The 21,390-nt window shown below is 47.5% G+C and overlaps 1 protein-coding gene across 2 annotated transcripts in view; it reads right to left on the bottom strand.

Moving 5' to 3' along the window:
• gli3 (GLI family zinc finger 3) overlaps positions 1-21,390 on the bottom strand; it is a 100,608-nt gene that overhangs the window by 61,008 nt on the left and 18,210 nt on the right. For both annotated transcript variants that reach the window (XM_083675176.1, XM_083675177.1), the window contains exon 2: positions 19,167-19,340. In XM_083675176.1, the coding sequence (XP_083531302.1) occupies positions 19,167-19,299 (133 nt within the window). In that variant the 5' untranslated portion in view covers positions 19,300-19,340. The remainder of the gene's footprint in view (positions 1-19,166; positions 19,341-21,390) is intronic.

Raw genomic sequence — 21,390 nt, 5'->3', positions numbered from 1 at the left:
TGGATCATAACAGTGGCTTAGTTCTGCTGCTGTCAAGAGGAATTCTTTTCTCTCTTCATATATACACACACACACACACACACACACACACACACACACACACACACACACACACACACACACACACTCAAGACACCCGCAGACCCGATGAACAAGTCAGGTCACGTAGCATTCTCCTGCGAGGGGGGGGGCTTTGTACACCTGCAACTAAGTAGGTATTATAGGTGGAAATCCACCTAGGTTTTGTTTTGACTCGTGAAAACATGTGAGTTCACCAGCAGACAGGTCAAACCAATCAGACACCTCTTTACTGAAACAAACCCAACCCATGCATCGCAACTAGCTATAGTCAGGGGAGCATTTCCCACAAGTCTGTTCTTAAAGTCAGCTCTGTCTGTTGTTTTTATAATAAATGGATTCCCATGGAGGAGAAGGCAACCCAAGTCTTTTCCCCTGCATTCCAAACTGCCCATTAACAGGCCTCATGGGTAGTATCAACTCCATCCCCCCTTGCGCTCTTTCTTGTTTCTCGTTCTCTCTCTCTCTCTCTCCCTTTCTCCTTCCTTTACCCTCCTTCTCTCTCAACCTCTCTCTCTCTCTCTCTCTCTCTCTCTCTCTCTCTCTCTCTCTCCTTCTCTTCTCAGAGTAATCTTTCTCTCTGAGTGAAGTAGAAATGAAGAGGAGGGATGGGGGTCTCCTGAGAACCTCTCCTTGGTGAACTGGAATAGAGTGGATATAACTAGTGAGTTAAAGTTCAAGGGCTGAGCTGCACTAGGAAATACTTGACCCTTGACCCCACCTCTGACCTGACATTCATGGGGTCACCTGACCTCATGGCCGGAGATGCTGTGGTGTGACACTGTACAGCCTAGTTCTGAACTCTCCCTTAGGACACACTCTTCATATGACAGTAGAGCTAGAAATTCTACCCTATTAAAGGGACAATCTGTAATTGGTACATCAATTTTGGGACGTAAATGAGTGATATATAACCATTGATTCTTTAAGAATATAACTTAGAAATCACGGATGAGCTTAGTTTAATGGTTTTACCCCCATCAGAACAGAAAATATAAGCTTCGTTGTTTGTAAACAATGCTATTATAATAACAAACACTTTATAACTTCAAAACATGGTTAAAACTATCCTTTTGTTCTCATGGATGGTCATCCATAGCTCTGTCTATGAAATTGAGAGTGGTTACATTGCTCCAGCCCCATCCATCAAAAAAGTGCCCGGGAGCCGGCTTTTTTCTTATATGAGCTTCATAATTTCTCCCAGATGATTGTTAGTATTTTGACCTGGTTCTAGTCTATTTGGGACTATTTGATTCAGTCCTGTTCGCTTCTGAGACATACAATATGATTCATTTCTCTATGCCTTAAATCCATCCCATTCCTCCAGCCGGATCCACATAGTCCACAGAGTTAGGCCTTATCCAGGCTGAGCACGGATTCAGTTCATTAGAGGACTGCTGTGCAACCTCCCCTGGTTCAACCCTGGTTAGAATTTCACAGCGGTGGTGGTTGTTGTTGATCATCAGCGCGGTCCAGTGCTCCGGCTCTTTTAGCGTCTCGCTGAGACCCTGGCAAAGTGCCGCGGTGGTGCTGCCGACGCCCGGCGCCAAAGGTTCTGTAGCATTAGCGGCCTAGCGCTGTAAGGGCCCCCCTATGAACTGTAGCCGAGCCGCCTCCAAAAGCCAATTAAGAGCAGAGGAGAGGGGTTAGATTAGAGAACGCCAGAATAGACTGCTATATAACACTACAGAGAGAGAGGGAATGAGAGAAAGAGAGAGAAAGAGAGAGAGGGATGGAAAGAGAGAGAGAGAGAGAGAGAGAAAGAGAGGGAGGGAGAGAGAAAAAGCAATAGAGAGAAAGAGAGAGGGATGAAGAGAGAGAGAGCCACTGCTCCTCCTCTCATCTCTCTCTCTCTCTCTCTCTCTCTCTCTCTCTCACATCCATTACCTGTGTTAGGGCCATGAAGCCATGCCCCGGCACAGCGCTCAGAGGCAGCAAATCCACAAGCCTTAACGCGGAACTGACAACCAGCGAGAGAGAGAGAGATAGGGAGAGAGAGAGAGAGAGAGAGAGAGAGAGAGACAGGGGCTGCTCTGCTCTCATCCTCAGGAAATGACAGTGTCAGTTATGATATAAGTATTTAATCCTTTACGGCACAGCCCGTGATCTTATTAAGGGAATAAAGGCACTTACGCTGGTAAAGCTGGATTAATAGGTCTGCTCTAGCAAAGCGCAATATTAACATAAAGGGATTTCAGAGGCCGGGTTCATCTCCTCACGCGGATTTTGAGGACGTCGCGACTGTAAACTATGCTGGGAGCGAGTACGGCAAAGGGTGGTGTGTATGCTTCTGTGGGTTAGGGTTGGTAGTGTACTGTAGGCATACACTGTATTTAGATCTAGCATATGATAGAGGCCACAGAAAATAAATTGAGATAGGTGTATTCTTACAGAATGACATCCTTTGTAATTGGGATTCTAGGTAGCCGTTGCGCGGGTCCATGGCGAAGAGCGTGCCGCGGTAGGGCAGGTGGTCGGCTAGGTGGGGCAGCGAGCTGTGCAGCTCCTTCTTCACAAGCGGAGGGCGCTCTTCTGTGGAGCTTAGACTTTTCTTATGATTTCTTATGATTTCTCTCTCTCACTCCCTTTTTCCCTTTCCCTCTCTCCCTCTCTCTCCCTCTCTCTCTCTCTCTCTCTCTCTCTCTTTCCATCCCTCTCTCTCTTTCTCTCTCTCTCTGTGACCTCCACCTTTATTCAGTGTGAGCGCTCTAATGTCTCAGAGAGGTCAGAGAGGTCAAGCGGCTAATAGTTCAATCACACCAGTGTCACCATCCCCATCCCCCATCGCCATGGTGAGCAGAGTGGGGGGTGGTGTTCATCATTCTGCCATATACCACCTTAAAGGGCTTAATTATTTCTCTTCATACCACCTTAAATGGTTTAACAAACACAGGGCGGCAGGAGGTCAACTAACACTTGAATGGAGAGGCTTGAGAAGGAGGAACGGCCATAGGGCAAGTCTCACTCATATACACATCTCTCTTCCTACTGCCAGCCAAGCTATAGCCTTGGTGGAACCATCCTGATCCATACATTCACCGTTCTGAGTAGTGAAACAGAATGTAAACTATCGCACGATTCCAAGTTCTACCAGGCTATACATGGAAAAGTTCCTCCTCAACTACTGTCTGTGTAGTTTATCTGTAAAGATACTTTTTTGAGGTTTTTAATGCTGGCCCTAGCAGTGTTTAATAGTGTATTGTATTCCATGTTTATAGGCTTTCTTTTCAGTGTTCTCCTGCTCCACCGTGGCTGTGTGAGTATGAGTGAGTGCTCTTGCTCAGATGTGGAGGACGCAGGTGTGTGCAAACACTTTGAAAAGCTGACCTCAGGAGCGCCTCTCCAAAACCCTGACCATCCGCTCCAAACAGACCCTCTTGCTTTTCTCTCTCTCTCTCTCTCTCTCTCTCTCTCCCTCTCTTCTTCCTCCTCTCCTCTTATTCCACCATTTTACATTTCTCTTTTATTTCCTCTCCTTTTTTTCCCATGGTTGCCCCATCCAGCCCTCCGCAGGTTCGCCAGGTCTATTCTCCCCCAACACAAAAGCAGCAGGCCAGTCCTCAGTGGACCAAGGGGAAGCATGCCTCAAAAAAAAAAGAAAAGAAAAAAAAGACCTATCCCAGTTCACTCTATGGTGATTGAATTTCTTAACATCTTTTCAAAAAGCGCTTAAATGCCTGGAGGCGAGAGGAAGAAACAAGCTAATGGTGGATGGGGAGCACTGAACAAATTTCAGAGGCCTTTCCTGCTCGCGTTTGAGGTTGAAAGCGAGCTCCTGCCTTTCAAGTTTCAAAGTCCTCCTTCCTCCCGCAGTGTCACTGAAGGATTTGAAAAGAAGGTAATTGTGCTCACTGCCGTCCTGATCAGAGCACACGCCCCGGCTCTAGTATTTCAGGAGCTTTCTCTGCCACTATAATGGAGCCTAGTGCTCCCCATTCCAACATTCTCTCCTTCCTCTCTCTCTCTCTATCCCTATCTAGCCACCTTCTCTCTATCTCTCTCTCTCAATCTCTCTCTCTCTCTCTCTCTTACTTTCTCTCTCCACTCTCTCTCTTAGAGCTCTCTCCCTCCCTCTATCTCTATCTCTCTTTCACGCCCAGCCAGCCGCTCATTAAATCCTAATGCCCAGGTTTCTCCCCTTTTTATGTCAGGGGCCTCCATTGTAAAACTCTGGTTTGGATACCTTCAGAGAATGCCCCATGCCTCGGCAAAGGGAAAGGGCTTTAATAGGCCAGAATAAAGGAGGGGAAAGGAACGCATACAACAAATGACAAAATGAAAATATAAAAGAGATAATGAGGTATGGAGTGGGGCCAACTCCTCAGAGAAGGGGGGGGGGGACAAGAGGGCTGAAGTTAAGGCTGTCTGGGTGATTCAAAGTAATGAGTGGGAAGACAACAACAAAAAATATGAAGTTGGTGTTTCTCAGAGGCAGAGGTTGTGTAGAACAAGGGATTGAGTGCCGGCGGATGCCAATCTCTGCCAGCCTCTCGGCATTTGACTTGGTGCCTTGAGTCATGGGCACGTAGGAGTCTCTCTCTACCCTAAAGCTAGAGCGTGTGTTGCGCATCCTTGCAAGGTTGTACAAAGAGGCAGTGTTTTCATCAATGTTGCGCATCCTTGCACAACTGGCTTAGTGACAACCTTTACCACCGAGGAGGTGTCGTCATTCCTATGAACTAACGCCAACATCATACATACTGTATTGTATAATATCCTCAACCTGCGAACTTTTGAAAGCGGTGCAGTTTGTAGTGTGAAGGGGTTTTGGCTAGGGAACACACTGGAGGGGGGGAAGAAGGAGGAGGAGAAGAGAAGTGGAGGATGCATATTGCACAGTGAAAATACAAAAAATCGCTTCTTCAAAGCTCCTCTCCTCCTGTGCGATAATCTCTCTCTTTCACTCTCTCTCTCCTTTTTTTTCTTCTTTCTCTTGCAAATCAACTCCAAATTAACAATGAGAGAGAGAGAGAGAGAGAGAGAGAGAGGGGGATGGAAATTCCAGCGTCTGGCTGGATTTTAATAAGGAGAGCACCTCTCCAAGCGGCTTAGAGGGAGAAGCTCCTCTCCCCATATACCTGATTCACCAGCCTGGCACCTGCGCTATAGACGCAGGGAATCATTGGCGATTAGCGCTGGGCTGAAAGGAGAAAAGGAGAGGGAGAGAGAACCTTCAAACTCCTCAGAGAGACTAGAATCGCAACACAACACAACAGGAGTGCGGAGGATTACCGCAATTGTGTGTGGGGTATTTCTCCTGATCAACTTCTTGGCTGCCTGTCCTACAGGGAAGCAGGTTTCTTTTGCCAATATATTTTCCTTTTAACCCCAGCTGAGGAAAGGAGCCTCGCTGCCATCTCCTCCACAACAGAGTTCAGCTCTGTATTATGAGAAGGTGATTGAGTCTTAACGGTAGCTTCCAGAATATCTATTCAAACACTCCAGAAAAGTCTTGGCAGAATATGAAACAGATCTCGTAAATGTCAGAACACTAGACTATAGCACCACTTCAGAGAAGAAACTGGGCTCAGCCAAGACATGACCTGCAGATTGGACTGTATAAATCTACCGGCCAAGACACTCACCAATCTCTAAAATGAATGTCAAAAGCTGTACCCTAAAAGTTTTCTGTTGCGCAACATGCTAATGTTCACTTTCTGCTAACTTCGTTCCCTGGTTTGATTATGTCTCTGCAGAGGGATCCCATAACAGTGCATTATTTAACTATCGGCGTGTGACTGATGCTCGGGCTAATTGCAGTGAGAAGCGGAGAACAGGTCTGGAGGCTTCCTCCCTCTCCACGGCATCCTATTGTCAGCCTCTGATTTCCCACACAGCCCAGACGAACGCTCTCCTCGATATTCATCTAGGCTAATTTTGATGGCTCCCACGTCTCAATTTGGCTCAGCAGCACACGGCAACGACACGGCAGCAGCACGGCAATGCCCCCACCCCCAGGCTCCGACCGTAGTCTCGGAATCCCATATCACTCTCACTGCCGCTGGGGTTCTACTGGGACCACTCCACCAGCAGCCAGGAGGCCCCACAAACCACAGTCCCAGCCCTGGAGGGCTGAAGGGGGGTTGGGGAGGGGCGAATCAAAATGAATCAAAGAAAGCTAGAGCTCTCATTCCTTCTCTCCACGCTCACCTCAAATCAGCCTCACAGTATGGGGGGTGCCAATGACTACCCCCCCCTCCCCCCCAACTCCATCCCCCACCAACCAGGCCTAGTGCTCGCATTAGGGGATGGATGCAGGCCCAGCATAGGGGCGAGAGCAGTCTCAAACCCCCAGACCTGTTTCATCAGGGGCACATTGTGAGAATGCAATGAGCATTCTCAGTCAAAGACAAAAAAGAACTCACTGAAAAATGCATGTTGATTCGTTTCAGGCCATGAAGATGGCTTTTAAGGTTTTCAATCAAAGGGCACTTGGGTCCTGCATTCTTTGAGGAATCAAACTCCAAGTGATGATGCATTGCCCAAAGCTCCAACACCATGAAGAGGTTTTGATTGGTTTGTGGCAACTAAGCATTGGCATTGCTTTAGAGGTTGTCTATGGAGACCATCATCAGACAACCGTGTCTCTTTTCACACTGACCTCCATAATAACAATATAACATGATTGTGAACTATGACAGAAGTGGGACTGGCCGAGGGACAAGATGCCGGGGTCTTTTTTGGGTGGATTCAGGCCTCCTGCCCACCAGACCCGGAGTATAGGCCAGCTTTCCACTGGACCCGAGCATTGGAATCCCACTTCTGACGCCACAGTGATCCGGACCGGGCCTGCCTGTGGCACTCAGATTAGGAGCCGCTCGCCAACAGAAATGGACACCCAGCCAAGACAAAGAGGTGGGGAGCCAAACCAGCAGTTTGAGCAAAAATCCCAAAACAGTCATAGTCATAATCAGGGAAGGTCCAAAATATGCCACTGTGGATAATTCCCGCCTGAGAATGTAGGATTGTTTTAAGAAGAAACAAAGAAAACATTTAGCTGTCTCCCGTAACTTACTGTAAATACATCCAACCACCTCCAACTCTAGAAAGTGGTTGGTCTTCCAATCATTTCTTGCTTCTCAATGGTCTTCTGCCAACACATTGCGATGGTGTGTGTGTGTGTGTTTGAGAGAGAGAATGTGTGTGAATGTGTGTGTGTGCGAGTGCGAGTGCGTGAATACATGCAAGGCACTCAGGCAGAGAAGGCCCCATTAAAACAGTTAGCCAGCGCTTACAAGGAGCAGGATAATTAGACACTTCAAAGGCACCTGCCCACCATCCCATAGGGGGCTAGAATCGCCTCCCCACCCCCACACCCCCGCCCCGTTTAATAGCATGTTAACTCCTATCTGAGGCTAGCAGGCTAATTTAACTTTTGACATTTGATATCTGAGGAATGAGAGGGATCAGCCGTTTAGCTGGAACAGGATTACCCCCCCCCTACCTCCCCCCTCCCCACCACCACCACCACCACCCTCCCCTTCACTTCCCTTCCCCCCAATGCCAAAAAAACCCACACTCTCTCTCAGTGCAGGCCCGGATTCATTAATTTTGCCTACTGCTAAGCAGTTTATCAATGACTGGTAAATGTCTCAGGCCAGAGTGGAACATCCGTGGCTGGGTTTCTGGGTTGTCTCTCTCCTCGGCTCAGTGGCTATGGTGATTATATGGGACTTCTGATGTTCCACCAATGTATGTCTATCTATCAGTCCATTCCACTGCCCTCTCCTCGCTTCGAATGTTTATCTATTCTGACCGTAAGTACCTGCTTAAAAGCTCAGTCAACATTCAGAGGTGCCATTTTGGCACTTTGAGACATGGTTTTGCAAAGCGAATCACCTCTCACCCTTAGTATCCATTCAAGTGACCAATCAGGTGCGAGCCCTCATGACCTTTGACCTTTGTCATGTGGAGAGAGGGGGTGTTAGGGAGTTAATTCAAGGCCATAACTTCACATTGGTCTTGGTCTAACGCCCCTCTGTTCAATGTCTACATTACACAGGTTGAATCGGGGGGCCTGTGTGCGAGTGTGACGAATTGGGGTTCAGCACGCAACACGGTCCAGAGCCTTTGATGCAGCAGCTGGTAATGCTTACTGTTTCTCACCCAGCCACATTCAGACATAAGGCCTTTTTTACACAAGAGCATGACAATCAGAATTCCAAACGACAAGCCAAATGTCATAAAAATAACACAACCAAACGTATTCCTCTTCCTGCACGCCCAATGCCGTAAAAAAACGGACCCCGGCAATCCAATCAAAAAGCTAGCCCTGAATAGTCACCTGATGTCAGAAAAAAACACTTCAACGTAAATTAAATCAACATTCTCCACCTTGACAAGTTAATCGTTTGAAAAGCCATCTGTCGATTTTCCACCGCACTTTCCTCCAGACCTACTCCCTTCAGCAGACCAAAAAAACTGAGAAATGTCACAAATAATCCCTTTCAAGGGTATCAATCTTCATTTCACCCTACACAACCCCTATTATAGCTGAAATTTAGGTTAAGTCTGCCTTCAGCCCATTCCATTTTTCCTCCCTCTTGTAATGTGGGTGGGAGTGACCACTCTGTAAACAGCGTGTAATTCAGCCCCCCCAAGTACACAGGTGAGGCCTGGACCCTCTCATTACACTGTCCCTCACAGACAGAGAAAGGCCCGGAGATTAAAGGATCTGTCATGTTGGCCAAACAGACCTAACCACCATCTTAAAGGGGAGATGGGAGGTGGGAGGTGGGAGGTAGGAGGTGGGAGGTGGGCAGACAACAAGGCTCAGTCTCGTGCCCTATCATTAGATTGCCAGGCCAGGCCACCATGCTAGGATGGAGAGATAAGAGAGATAGAAAACTAGAAAACAGAGGAGTTGGAGTGAGGCAAGAGAGTAGGTTCATTACATGTCTAAGTGTCTTGACCAGAGCAGAGCAGGGGTAAGAAGTAGAGCATTGTGGGATAGATTCCTTTGTCAAACTTCCCTCTAATTCTACCTCTCTTCCCTCTCACCATACTTCAATTTTTACTATCACCCCCCCTTAATAATCTCCACACACCATATCCTCTTTTTCAACCCTGTCCCTCTGCCCTGTACTTCTCCTGCTCCTCCCTCCCCCCTCCTTCAATCTCTCTTTCCCTCTCTCTCTGGGAGTATTGCCTCCTGTTGCTGTCCTCTCTCAGTAATGAGCTTTACTCCTCCGTGACCTCTCCTGTCACTCCGGCCTGTAGAACCCTCCTCCCCATCTTGCTCCTCTCTGCAGACTACTACAGCCATACAACTCTAGTCATCTTTAATCGGAGCATTACATTCCCATTAATCCCACATTCCACACACAGCTCGCTGGTGCAGCTGACATACAGCTCTTTTAATTTAGTTCCCCCTAAGACAACTACAATGAGGCTTTTATCATTCCAGACTGGTGTGGGCTATGTGAGCAGGGCTTGAACATAATGTAGTGATAAGGACCATTAGTAGTAGACCATAGTTAGGCTTACATGTACTGTACAGTGCTGTATATGCATTGTAATAGCACCAACTGCCCGCCTAAGGCCACAGCTGGAAAAGTATTTACACCCACAATACACAACAGACCTTACTGTACGTCTACACCACTGTACTGTATATCCCAGACTAGCCTCAAAAATAATGTGTTTACTACCAGAACACCGCCTACAGTAGTGAGGTGCTGAGCAGGTACAGTATGGCCTTGGCTGGGTTAGGCTCACCCCTGTCCCCCCACTCTTTCTACAGTAACTACCTCCCTTTATGATGTCTCCACTTCATCCCTCGCACAACCCTTACTCTGTGTGTGTGTGTGTGTGTGTGTGTGTGTGTGTGTGTGTGTGTGTGTGTGTGTGTGTGTGTGTGTGTGTGTGTATGTGTGTGTGTGTGTGTGCGTGTGTGTGTGTGCGTGCGTGCGTGTGTGTGTGTGTGTGTGTGTGTGTGTGTGTGTGTATGTGCATGTCTCTCTCTCTCTCTCCATTTCTCCCTCACCCTTCACTCTCTCTCTCTCTCTCTTTTTTCCTCCCCCTCTCCCCATCCCACCCTCCCTCTCCCTCTCTCCCCCCAGGAGTGCAGTGGGACCGTGGGGCTCACGTAGCCCCATGCTGAGCTGGTCCAGAGCCAGACCAGAACAAAGAGGCCATTGAGCGGCGCCGAGACGTAATGTGGGCCGCCTCTGACAGCACCGCAGATGAAGTCATGAGGTCGCCAAACAGTTAATAAGCAGAGGCCCATCCTCCAGCTGCCCAAAGTGTGTATGTGTGTATGTGTGTGTCTGTGTCTGTGTGTGTGTGTGTGTGTGTGTGTGTGTGTGTGTGTGTGTGTGTGTGTGTGTGTGTGGGTGTGTGAGTACTGTTAGTATGCAATGATCTGTTCAGTGTACGTATATGTGCTACACCAAGTGGATTATAACATATTCTACAACACTCAAGAGTGTGTTCAATTACAGTACATTGCAAAGGTCAATGGCAAAACACAATCAAATGTAGTGAAGAGTTGCTCTCCTAGTTTCTGCTCAGGTCCCAGTGATAGAGGAATAGGCCCCCCTCTTTCTCCCTCTCTCTATCGAAGTCTGTCTGGCGCTCAGTCTGACACGAGACACGTCTCCCCTGGACTGGAGCTGTCGCTGGCAGGCCTGCACTCTCAACATCATTAGGCTCGCAGCTCCAGGTGAGACCCAGACAGAGAGAGAGAGAGATAGAGAGAGAGAGAGAACAGACAAGGCTACAGATACAACAGGGCAGTGTGTGTGTGTGTGTGTGTGTGTGTGTGTGTGTGTGTGTGTGTGTGTGTGTGTGTGTGTGTGTGTCTGTGTGTGTCTGTGTGTGTGTGTGTGTGTGTGTGTGTGTGTGTGTGTGTGTGTGTGTGTGTGTGTGTGCCTCCATGTATATATCAGCTACAGCATTAATCTCAATAACACTGAATAAGCATGGCCTATTAAAATGCCTTAAGAGGACCCTTCAGTTGTCAGAGGCCCCTAGGCTGGGCTTGGCTTAAGGCAGTCTGGGAGGGAGGGAGGGAGGGAGGGAGGGAGGGGGTAGTGAATGGTGTGAGACAGCTATGGCATTGATTAACATGAGAAGGGCTTGCTCAAGTTCAAATTGTACGGCCCTCTGGTGTAAAGCAACAGACATTTGTTTCTCCACAAGTAGGAGGTTTCTTTCGAACCCCTGTCTCCGCTCAACATCTGAGTTCAATTCTCCGCATGGCCTCCTTTTCTGAAAATCAATTCCTCCTTCCCTCCTCTCCTCTCCTCTCCTCTCCTCTCTTTCCATTCTCCTCTCCTCTTTCCAGGCCAGATCCAGGTAGAAGACAACAAATGGATCTTATCAACTGACACCCTCTGCTATCCAAGAGAAGCCCAGCCTCAAACCACCTCCACAGCTTGCCTGCCTGCCTGCTTGTTCAGACATGGATGTATTTATTCATACCGTGTCTGCCAGGTCTTTTTCACACTTTTAAAAATCTTAGCTATTTAAGTGTGTGTGTGGGGGGGGAGTCTGGGAGGGTGGGAAGGGAAGACAGAGAGAGAGGCAGGGAGGCAGGGAGGCAGGGAGGCAGGGAGGCAGGGAGACAGGAGGGGGTGGGGGGGAGGGTTAGAAACCTCTGTTTCTAATCAATCAGCAGAAATCACTGCCATGGTGGTTTTTACCGCCTTTGATCCCAGTCTCCTCTTTCGCACCACGAGGGAGGGAGAGTTGAGGCGAGGGAGAGGGGGGAGAGTTGAGGGGGGCCGGTAGGGTCGGGGGGGGGGGGGGGGGGGAGATTAGGCACATGGTTAGGGAGGCCCCCTGGATCCTGAAATATAATATCACATCTAATTTAATGTATCTTGCTTGATCTGTGGTAAAAAGGGTACATTTTTGATACATGTTTGCAAACAGCTACTAATTCACAGACCCTTGTTGCATGTACACACCCATGACATTGCACCTTCTTTACACACACACACACACACACACACACACACACACACACACACACATACACACACACAAACAGGCACTAGTTGCTGCTTTATCAAGTCTGTCTCCATGCTACATATCGCCCTCTACAAGAGTTCAGCAGAGGTAAGCAGGCGCGAAGGATAAAACGAAAGAGTGGAGGAGGAACACAGTGCAATAAATTCTGCCGGCAGGGTCAGGACACTCCAGCTTTGTTGTTCCCAGCAGGGGGGAGGCCACTGATGCCTACCGACAAATGGACAGAGTGGTAGAATAATCAACTACTGTTTCCCTAACTTTACTGGTTTATGTCTTTACGAGGCCCTTCACTTACCCCCCTCTCTCTCTCTGTCTCTCTTTATCTGTGTGTGTCTCTCTTTATCTGTGTGTTTGTGTGTGTGTGTGTGTGTGTGTGTGTGTGTGTGTGTGTGTGTGTGTGTGTGTGTGTGTGTGTTCCCTTAATAAGATCACGGGCTGTGCCGTATACGATTAAATACTTATATCATACAGTAACTGACACTGTCATTTCCTGAGGGTGAGAGCAGAGCAGCCTCTCTCTCTCTTTCTCTCTTTCTCTCACTCTTCTTCCATCTCTCAGCAGGACCAGAGAGGGGCTGGGAAGTGAGGACTGCACACACACACACACACATACACACACACACACACACACACACACACACACACACACACAGAGTGGGCTGATCTCCCATTGTAAAGATGTTCATTGGTTAAGGTCTGTGCTCCTGACCCCGTTGACCCCTGACTCATAGGCCTTTATGAGTCTCAGCGGGTCATTGAGAATGACCTCACATACTCCGCTGGAGGTATTGTAGTGGCCAGCGGGAACTATCCAAACTCAGCGATGATATGAATATAATGAAATCTTTGATTGAGTAAACAATACCAGCCACATCCAATTTGTTTGTATTTTTCAAATGATAATATAGAAGTATAAGGAAAAATAAGGTTACCTGTTTTTAATGATTTCATCATAAATGACCAAAAAGTGAACTGATGTATACTGAATCCCAGAAACAATCAGAGCCAAACATCTGCTAGAAAATGGGCATGAGAAGGCAGAACATCATCCCCCGCCCCTCACCCCCTCCCCCACCCACCTCCATAAGGCCAAGGAGAGGGTATGTCCATTCTGCATGCTACAGCTGATTACTGCTGTAGGGGCTGGGGGGGTGCCTCCTCCAGTGTGTGGAAGGAGGAGGCCTGGAGGGCAGTTTGTTGGAAGTTCCAGAAGTGCTGGAGCAATGGTGGTGAGTAGCTCCAGCTAGCCAGGAAGGGGCCAGGCTGAGCGGGGCCAGACAAGGCTGGTCTGGGCTGGACAGCCCAGGGCCCCTCCGCCCTGAGTAGCAGCGGGGCTGGCCTAATCCTGTGCCTCAGGCCCCTGTGAGGCGTCCCTGCCAAAGCCTGTCGCCCCGCTGCTGCAGGAAATTGCCTTCAGTGCAGAGAGCCATGAAACGGCATGGCTCACACCAGTGGAGTCTGAGTCGGAGTGTGTGTGGTTGTGTGTGTGTGTATGTGCGTGTGTTTGTGTGTGTGTGTGTGAGTTTGTGTGCACTGTGCACCCCTGTATCTCTGTAATAACAGTCCTCATTCTTATAAAAGTGTTGCATCAATGACAGGCAAACATAGAAAGTGGCAAAAAATTACTGTAAAAAATGATGTACTGTATACGTAAGTAGCTGTATGTGTGTGTGTGTGTGTGTGTGTGTGTGTGTGTGTGTGTGTGTGTGTGTGTGTGTGTGTTTGCGTGTGCGTGTGCGTGTGTCTATGTGTGTGTCTATGTGTTTGCGTGTGCCTTTTACATTTAAAGCCACCTTTTTAACTGCGGGGCTGATTGTCAGGGTCTATAACGCCTCCTCCATTGTGCTGTTTGACCTGGGAGGCAGCCAGCTCTCCCCAGAGCTCCCTTTTCCCTCCATCAGACCTCTCTCATTAACCCCTCCTCTTCTCTCCTCTCCTCTCCTCTCCCCTCCTCTCCTCTCCTCTCCTCTCCTCTCCTCTCCTAGCCAATCAGCCTGAAGGGACAGAGAGAGAGGGCCCCCAGTTTCCTACCACAGGGGCCTCAGCCACACACACACACACACACACACACACACACACACACACACACACACATTTCTATGGTACCAACAGCCTACCAGAGCTATCCAAGAGAGAGAGAGAAATACACAGCATTGAAATAGATGAGTAAGTCATATGTCCTATCACCAACAGATCTCTTCTGATGCCACATCCAGAGCTTCACTCGTCAGCGTTTAAGTGTCTGGGTGTTCATGCCTTTGATTTCTTAAGACTTATATATTTGTCTAAGCCTATCATAGAATCTCATCATATTTCTTTTTGTTGTTAACAAAAAAATGATCACACAGCCAGAGTAGTAAATCTTCGGGATGTATTAGAGGGGGAAAAAACAAGGGATAAAAAGTGGAGGGCGGAGGTGGAAGTATAAGGAGGGGGGAGGAAGGGGGGAGGAAGACAGTGGAGAAACAGTTGATTATGAGTCCCATCAAGTGATCAATGATTTCATTAATAAGAAGGATCGTGTGGCTGTCACCCAGCTGACAGGGGGGCTGAGGGATGATCAGATCGCAACGTTCCATCTCACACACACACACACACACACACACACACACACACACACACACACACACACACACACACACACACACATACACACAGCCTGGAAAAGTCCCCCCCTCCTTCCCCTCCTCCCTGTCCTTCCAATATTACCCCCCCATAAGAACGACAAACGAAATGCCATGGAGGAAAAGGATGAAGCAGGGAGGGAGGGATGGAGGGAGGGAGGGAGGGGAGGAAGAAAAGTGAAAATCCATTTTGAAACCCATTTTCAATTAGGGTCCACAAGCTGTTATCACAGGTGTCCCAGAATGGAGGGCCGTAAGTGAAAATGTCTCCTATCCGTTTCTGAAATGAAACCTTATCTGGGGCAGGCACAAAGATGGCCGAGGACAGCGTATCTGTAAATTACTTTCCATCCCCGCTGTAAACCGGGAACTTTATTTTCTGTCAGATGACATTCCCCTCTATTTACCGTTGATCATTTAAATGCCTGCCTAAAAAAAGGTGGCCCCTCACTCTTCTCTCGCTATCTCTCCCTCTCTCTCTCTCTCTGTCTCGCTCCTTCTCTTTCTCCTTCCCCCTCTCTCACACAAGATTTCCTTTATTTTTTTCAAAGCAGTGAACAGATCCTTTTCTTTCCTAAACACTTCTGCCACGCTCTCTATTTGGTTAGGGATTTCTCTGGTAACCTATATACATACGCATACAATTTGTTGCCCTTCAAGGCTTAACTTGTTTGCCTGTGAGACTCCTGCTCCTGCCCTTTCGACCGTGACCATTAAAAGGTCTACAGTCCTTCCTTCATAAACTTTTAAGTCCACAGACACCCTGCTAAGTTAGTACATGCGTTCCCCTCACAATTTCCTCAACTAGCTCTCTCTCTCTACCCTCTCTCTCTACCCTCTCTCTCTACCCTCTCCCTCTACCCTCTCTCTACCCCTCCCTCTACCCTCTCTCTCTACCCCTCCCTCTACCCTCTCTCTCTACCCTCTCTCTCTACCCCTCCCTCTACCCTCTCTCTCTACCCCTCCCTCTTACTCCCACTGTTTCTCTCCTCCTCCTCCTCATCTCTCACTTCCTCTTTTTCGCTCACTCTTTCCCTCTCTTCTGGCCCTCTCTCATCCCTCCTCTTTGTCCCTCTCTCATCCCTCCTCTTTGTCCCTCTCTTCCCTCTCTTTTCCCCAATTCAGCAGCACCCATATCAAAAAAAAATACAACCGACCGACCAACCAGAAACTTTTTTTCCCTTCTTTTTTCCTCTTCAATCAATGGCCCGGGCCTTTCCCCTCCCTCTTTTTTTATTTTTTTTATTAGCAAATTATCCCATGACGACAGGATTTATTCAGCCAAAGAGCATGGACATCTTTTTTTTTTTGCTCAGGGAAGCAACAAAAGAATCAGGAGACTTTGTGGTCCACCTGCCTGGCGAATGATGAGGGTGGGGGGGGAGGCCGCCCCCCTGCCCCTCCTAAAGAACACCAATCACAGCATTGTTGTGGCACAGTCGGCCCTTTTGAGCTGTCAGGCCAGGGGAGCGGGCAGGGAGATGAATGGCACACAGGATGAAGCCACCATTTAGCCAACCATGTGGGAACGCTCTCCGACCCCTCTCCTCCCTCCCTCCCTCCCTCCCTCCCTCCTCAAGACTCCATAATGACACTGCACAAGCTCAACTTTGACTAAACTTACATAGAGAGGAAGAGAGGAAGAGAGGAAGAGAGAGAGAGAGAGTAGAGTAGGAGGAGGAGTGAGAAGGAGATGAAAAGAGAGGATATAAGAATGTAAGAGGAAAGAGGAAAGTGAGGGAGATGAAGAAAATAATGAAGGGAAGAAAGAGAGGAAAAAAATAAGTAAAAGAGAAAAGAAAGTTTTCAAAAAAGTTGCTTCTTTATGATTTGAGACATTTAATTCGTTTTTGGGGAGAGTTTAAAGACATTCTATAGAAAAGTCAATTATACATTCTATAGAAAAGTCACAAAAAACTTGGAGCCATCCATTCAAATTATAACCTTCATGACTTGCCAACATTTAAATCAATTAAGTCCAAAACAAACTTGCCTGGACTTGCACTCAAAGCCAATCAAGAAACATTTTACCCCAAAACATTTCCATATGCTTTAACGAATCACAAACAAAGCTAAAATACTCAATCATCTTTAATTATATTGAACCAGAGAGCACTTCAGAGAAAACCAGCAAGACAGCCAAGTCCACCATAACTGCCCCTCCTCCTCATTCTTTTCTCTCACTTTTTTTTTTTATTCTAATCGTAGCATGCTGATGCCCTACAGGGTTTCCCCTGGACTCTGAGCAGGGGCCAGAAGGACTCTGCATGACTAGGGGAAATATTTCTCTGGACCCTCTTATTCTTCCTGAGACAAGCCAGTCACTGGGGTTCCAGTCCACAGCTGCTCACAATTACCTTTTGTTTGTGTGGAGGGAGTGGAGTAAAGGGGGCGACCAGGGTTAAAGTTGAAGGGGGTGTTGGGTTACACCTGATAAGAGGTTATGAGTTCTAGGGGCGACTCGGGGAATGCGCAGTAATTACAACCACACAAAGAATGTGTAAGCTATCTCATGATTAAAAAGAAAAGATTGAGATCTAGGATCTAGGGGACTCCTTTCTCTGTGGATAAGTGTCCATAGATTATGACATAAAGGTCACTTTCTTTCTTGTTTACTTGCACTTAAAGGTAAAGTCCCCTTGTGTGCCTGCATCAGGTTTTGATGATTGCAGGAACAAGTTTCCAAGAGAAGCTTGACGTCGTTTAGTAATTACCGGCGCATTACAAAGAAAAATCCACAATCACTGAGCCAAATTACATCCATGCTTTTTCCGCACCGTAAAACTTGTTTTTTTTTCCAGACCCCCCCTTTAATTAATAAAATAGTGTTGGCCATCTGGGAATGAGTAAGAGAGTGAGAGTGCTCCCAAGATGCATCAGGATGCACCCCCCGCCCCCCCTACACCACTCAACTTCCTGCTATAACTCGCATATGGGGAGTGTGGCAGACCCAACAAGCCATTAACCCTCTCCTGGAGTGTTTGAAGTCTCTCCTGCAGTGGACCTGGAACGATAACATTTGACATCCTACAAATCAGCGGAAACCCAGGGCAACAGAGTGCTCTCTCTTGCCGACACCCCTAACTCCACACATACACCCACACGCACACGCACACGCACACGCACACACACACACACAGACAAACACACACACACACACACACACACACACACACGCACACGCACACACACACACACACGCACACACACACACACACACACACACACACTCACACTCACACCCACACCCACACACACACACACACACACACGTACACACACCTCATCCATCCCCCAAAACCCCTTCATTCTTATGGTTGTTGCTAATGAGCACAGCTGCAACTTAAGTCACGGTCATTTCTCCTCTAGGTTTGTTATGACTTTTGTCTGGCAGTAGGAGTCACTCGCCAACAAACTTATTTTGTCATCTAATATTCTTCATTTCTGCAGCTACGTGAGACTCAAAAACCAGATGATGAAAACCTTAATGAAGCCTAATATTTATACCTCTTGTTTTTAGTATGTGTCGAAGATATTGACTATGTTCTCAACATTTTTTTTCACAGGGGGCACGCTGCCCTTGTTTTGAGCATTCGCGTTATTAATAGTGTGTGAGTGATTATCATACTGGTGAATGTTAAGAACATAATGCATTGACAAATCTGTCAATACTACAGTCTAACTGTTTAAAAACCAATAGCTTCGTTTTATGAGCCAAACCATCAAAATCATCATGACCCTATCAAGACAGAGGAAACGGGAGAGATATAATAGTCAGAGAGCAGAGAATAGATGGACATACCATACAAGAATAGGACAGTCAGATGATGAAGTGAGGAGAGAGAGGAGAGAGGTGGTAGAGGAGAGAGAGGAGAGAGAGGAGAGAGGTGGTAGAGGAGAGAGAGGAGAGAGAGGAGAGAGAGGAGAGAGAGGAGAGAGGTGGTAGAAGAGAGAGAGGAGAGAGAGGAGAGAGAGGAGAGAGAGGAGAGAGGTGGTAGAGGAGAGAGAGGAGAGAGGTGGTAGAGGAGAGAGAGGAGAGAGAGGAGAGAGAGGAGAGAGAGGAGAGAGGTGGTAGAGGAGAGAGAGGAGAGAGAGGAGAGAGGTGGTAGAGGAGAGAGAGGAGAGAGGTGGTAGAGGAGAGAGAGGTGGTAGAGGAGAGAGAGGAGAGAGAGGAGAGAGGTGGTAGAGGAGAGAGAGGAGAGAGAGGAGAGAGAGGAGAGAGGTGGTAGAGGAGAGAGAGGAGAGAGGTGGTAGAGGAGAGAGAGGAGAGAGGTGGTAGAGGAGAGAGAGGAGAGAGAGGAGAGAGGTGGTAGAGGAGAGAGAGGAGAGAGGTGGTAGAGGAGAGAGAGGAGAGAGGTGGTAGAGGAGAGAGAGGAGAGAGAGGAGAGAGGTGGTAGAGGAGAGAGAGGAGAGAGGTGGTAGAGGAGAGAGAGGAGAGAGAGGAGAGAGGTGGTAGAGGAGAGAGAGGAGAGAGAGGTGGCAGCTAACCATTTGACGTGGTGCTGGAGGCCACCGCCTTCTCGCTGACGTCGGCCCGTGCCGAGGAACCCTTGGTTGCCACGATGCTCTCAACCCTCTTCTTCTTCTCAGCTGCAGAACTGGCATGGGAGTGGGTTTCCATGGCGACTGCTCATTCCTCAGCACCTCATGGAGACAGGACACCTGTATGAGGAGGAGGGGCGGGGAGGGAGGGGAGACAGATTAGCAATTAGTCAAGAAGACATATAATGGTAACACCTTCCAGTAGAGACCACTACCTGTATACACAGACCTCTCCCAAAAACACACTTTCCCAACACTTAAAGTGCTCCAAGGATGTCCTAAGGACAGTCCAATAGTAAAACCTTTTTTGGTTTACTTTAAGATTGCCGCTATTTTTAAACTAGTGAAAGCTGTTAAGTGTGTAAAGAGGTCTTCAACAAATTGTTAAGAAGTTGCAGTAATAATGTCATGATTTAATTACAGGAAATGATAGAGATGATTCAGAATGCCTTCTGTTTCTTGAGAAAGTGAGTTCATTTGATTGAATGCGTTAAATCAGAAAGCCTTAAGTAAACAATCCCATGACACTAGCTTGTCATGCTTTGTGACCTCTGACCCCTGTATCATGAGGAAGTCCTTCTAACCAATCATCTTTCATCCTGTAGCCCAGGGCAGGGCAGCAGGCCACAGGTCAATCCAACAGCTCTGGTTTGTTTATTTACACTCATAACTGTTATGTTTGATCTTCCTGGTGCCCTACCACTGCACCCAACAATCCCTAACCTACACTGCTTTAAACTGCACAATATGGCAGACAAATCTAGCCAACTTTTTATGTCACACAATTTTTAAAATAGTAAATAAAAATAGTAAACTAGGTAATACTGGTAAACAAAACATAAGCCACTATTTCAGAGTATAGAGTATTTTGTGAGAGAAGGTTGTGTAGAATATGTTTTATATGTAGGAGCATATGGAATTGAAGGTTATGGATACCTATATACTGAAAATTCTTCTCCAACAATCTTCCAAGGAGAAAGGAGAAACCTTCGGCGGATTCTACAGAGAGAGAGACATTCACAATCCTAAAATGAAGACTTGTTTGAAGATACTTTTGGGAATATCATTGCGCTGGGCATTTCGTCTCTCTCTCTCTCGAAGAAACATTGTTTTAAATAATGCTGTCTCTGTGTTTTAGTCTAGCAAACCAGACAGACTTCAGTTCAGAACCTCAGAGACGGTCTCCTCTATCTGGGTCACAGAGAAGTCAACCATGAACCATGGTCATGGAGACACCAAACCAACATGGTGATAGACCGCAGCCACACAGACAAACTGAGGCCTGAGATCATTTAGTCCTCAGCAAGTCCTTCACTTAGACCCCAAACGCTCCATATAATTCAAGGATAATGACTGGAAATATTTAGTCTGAGCAACATTTTGCTTTCAAATAAAGAAACCTAATTACCTAAACGATGCTGTTTAATTGTCTTCCACCCCATAAACAGTACAGAGTAGAGAGGGGAGGACTGAGAATAAGGGCTATAATGCACAGAGCCGCTGTTGAACTTACAGGAGAGGGGGTGGTGTTACTAACTCCCCTAGGGGGGTGGGGGTTACTTCAGACAAACACAGTGTGCTTTGTTTGTTTTTTTCCAACCCCCTGAAAAACCGGAGTCTGCCGTCCAGTCCGACCCGACAACAACATCACAACATCTGTAAGCAATTCCTGGCTCACATAAAAAACAGTGCAATTACTCCCCGACCAATCAAAACAGAATTAAACACGAGCTCGTCCTCTAATCACTCCCACATGAATACATGTGTAGCCGTCACTCCAGACCAAAGCATGTTTCTCTCTACTTAAAACTGATTTCATCTCGAATCAGTGCGTGTGTGCATGCGTGCATGCGTGCGTGCGTGCGTGCGTGCGTGCGTGCGTGCGTGCGTGCGTGTGTGCTTGATAGGATTAATGTTTTCTTTTAGGCCTTTTTCAAGGTTTTGGAGAACATGTCAGTGTGTGTGTGTGTGTGTGTGTGTGTGTGTGTGTGTGTGTGTGTGTGAGAGAGAGAGAGAGTGAGTTCCTGAGCTCGCGATCGATTTCGGGTCCTGGGTCGAGAGAACAGCAAGCCGCTCCTCCACTTTCATCGGCCTGCAACCATAGAAACTCAAACATGAGGCGCTCCTCGACTGACAGTCTGTCTCAGGCAGAGGGGAGATCAGACAAAAG

The sequence above is a fragment of the Argentina silus genome (genome assembly GCF_951799395.1).
Source record: "Argentina silus genome assembly, chromosome: 1".
Classification (NCBI taxonomy): domain Eukaryota; kingdom Metazoa; phylum Chordata; class Actinopteri; order Argentiniformes; family Argentinidae; genus Argentina; species Argentina silus.
This window is presented reverse-complemented; position numbering and strand designations above follow the sequence as displayed.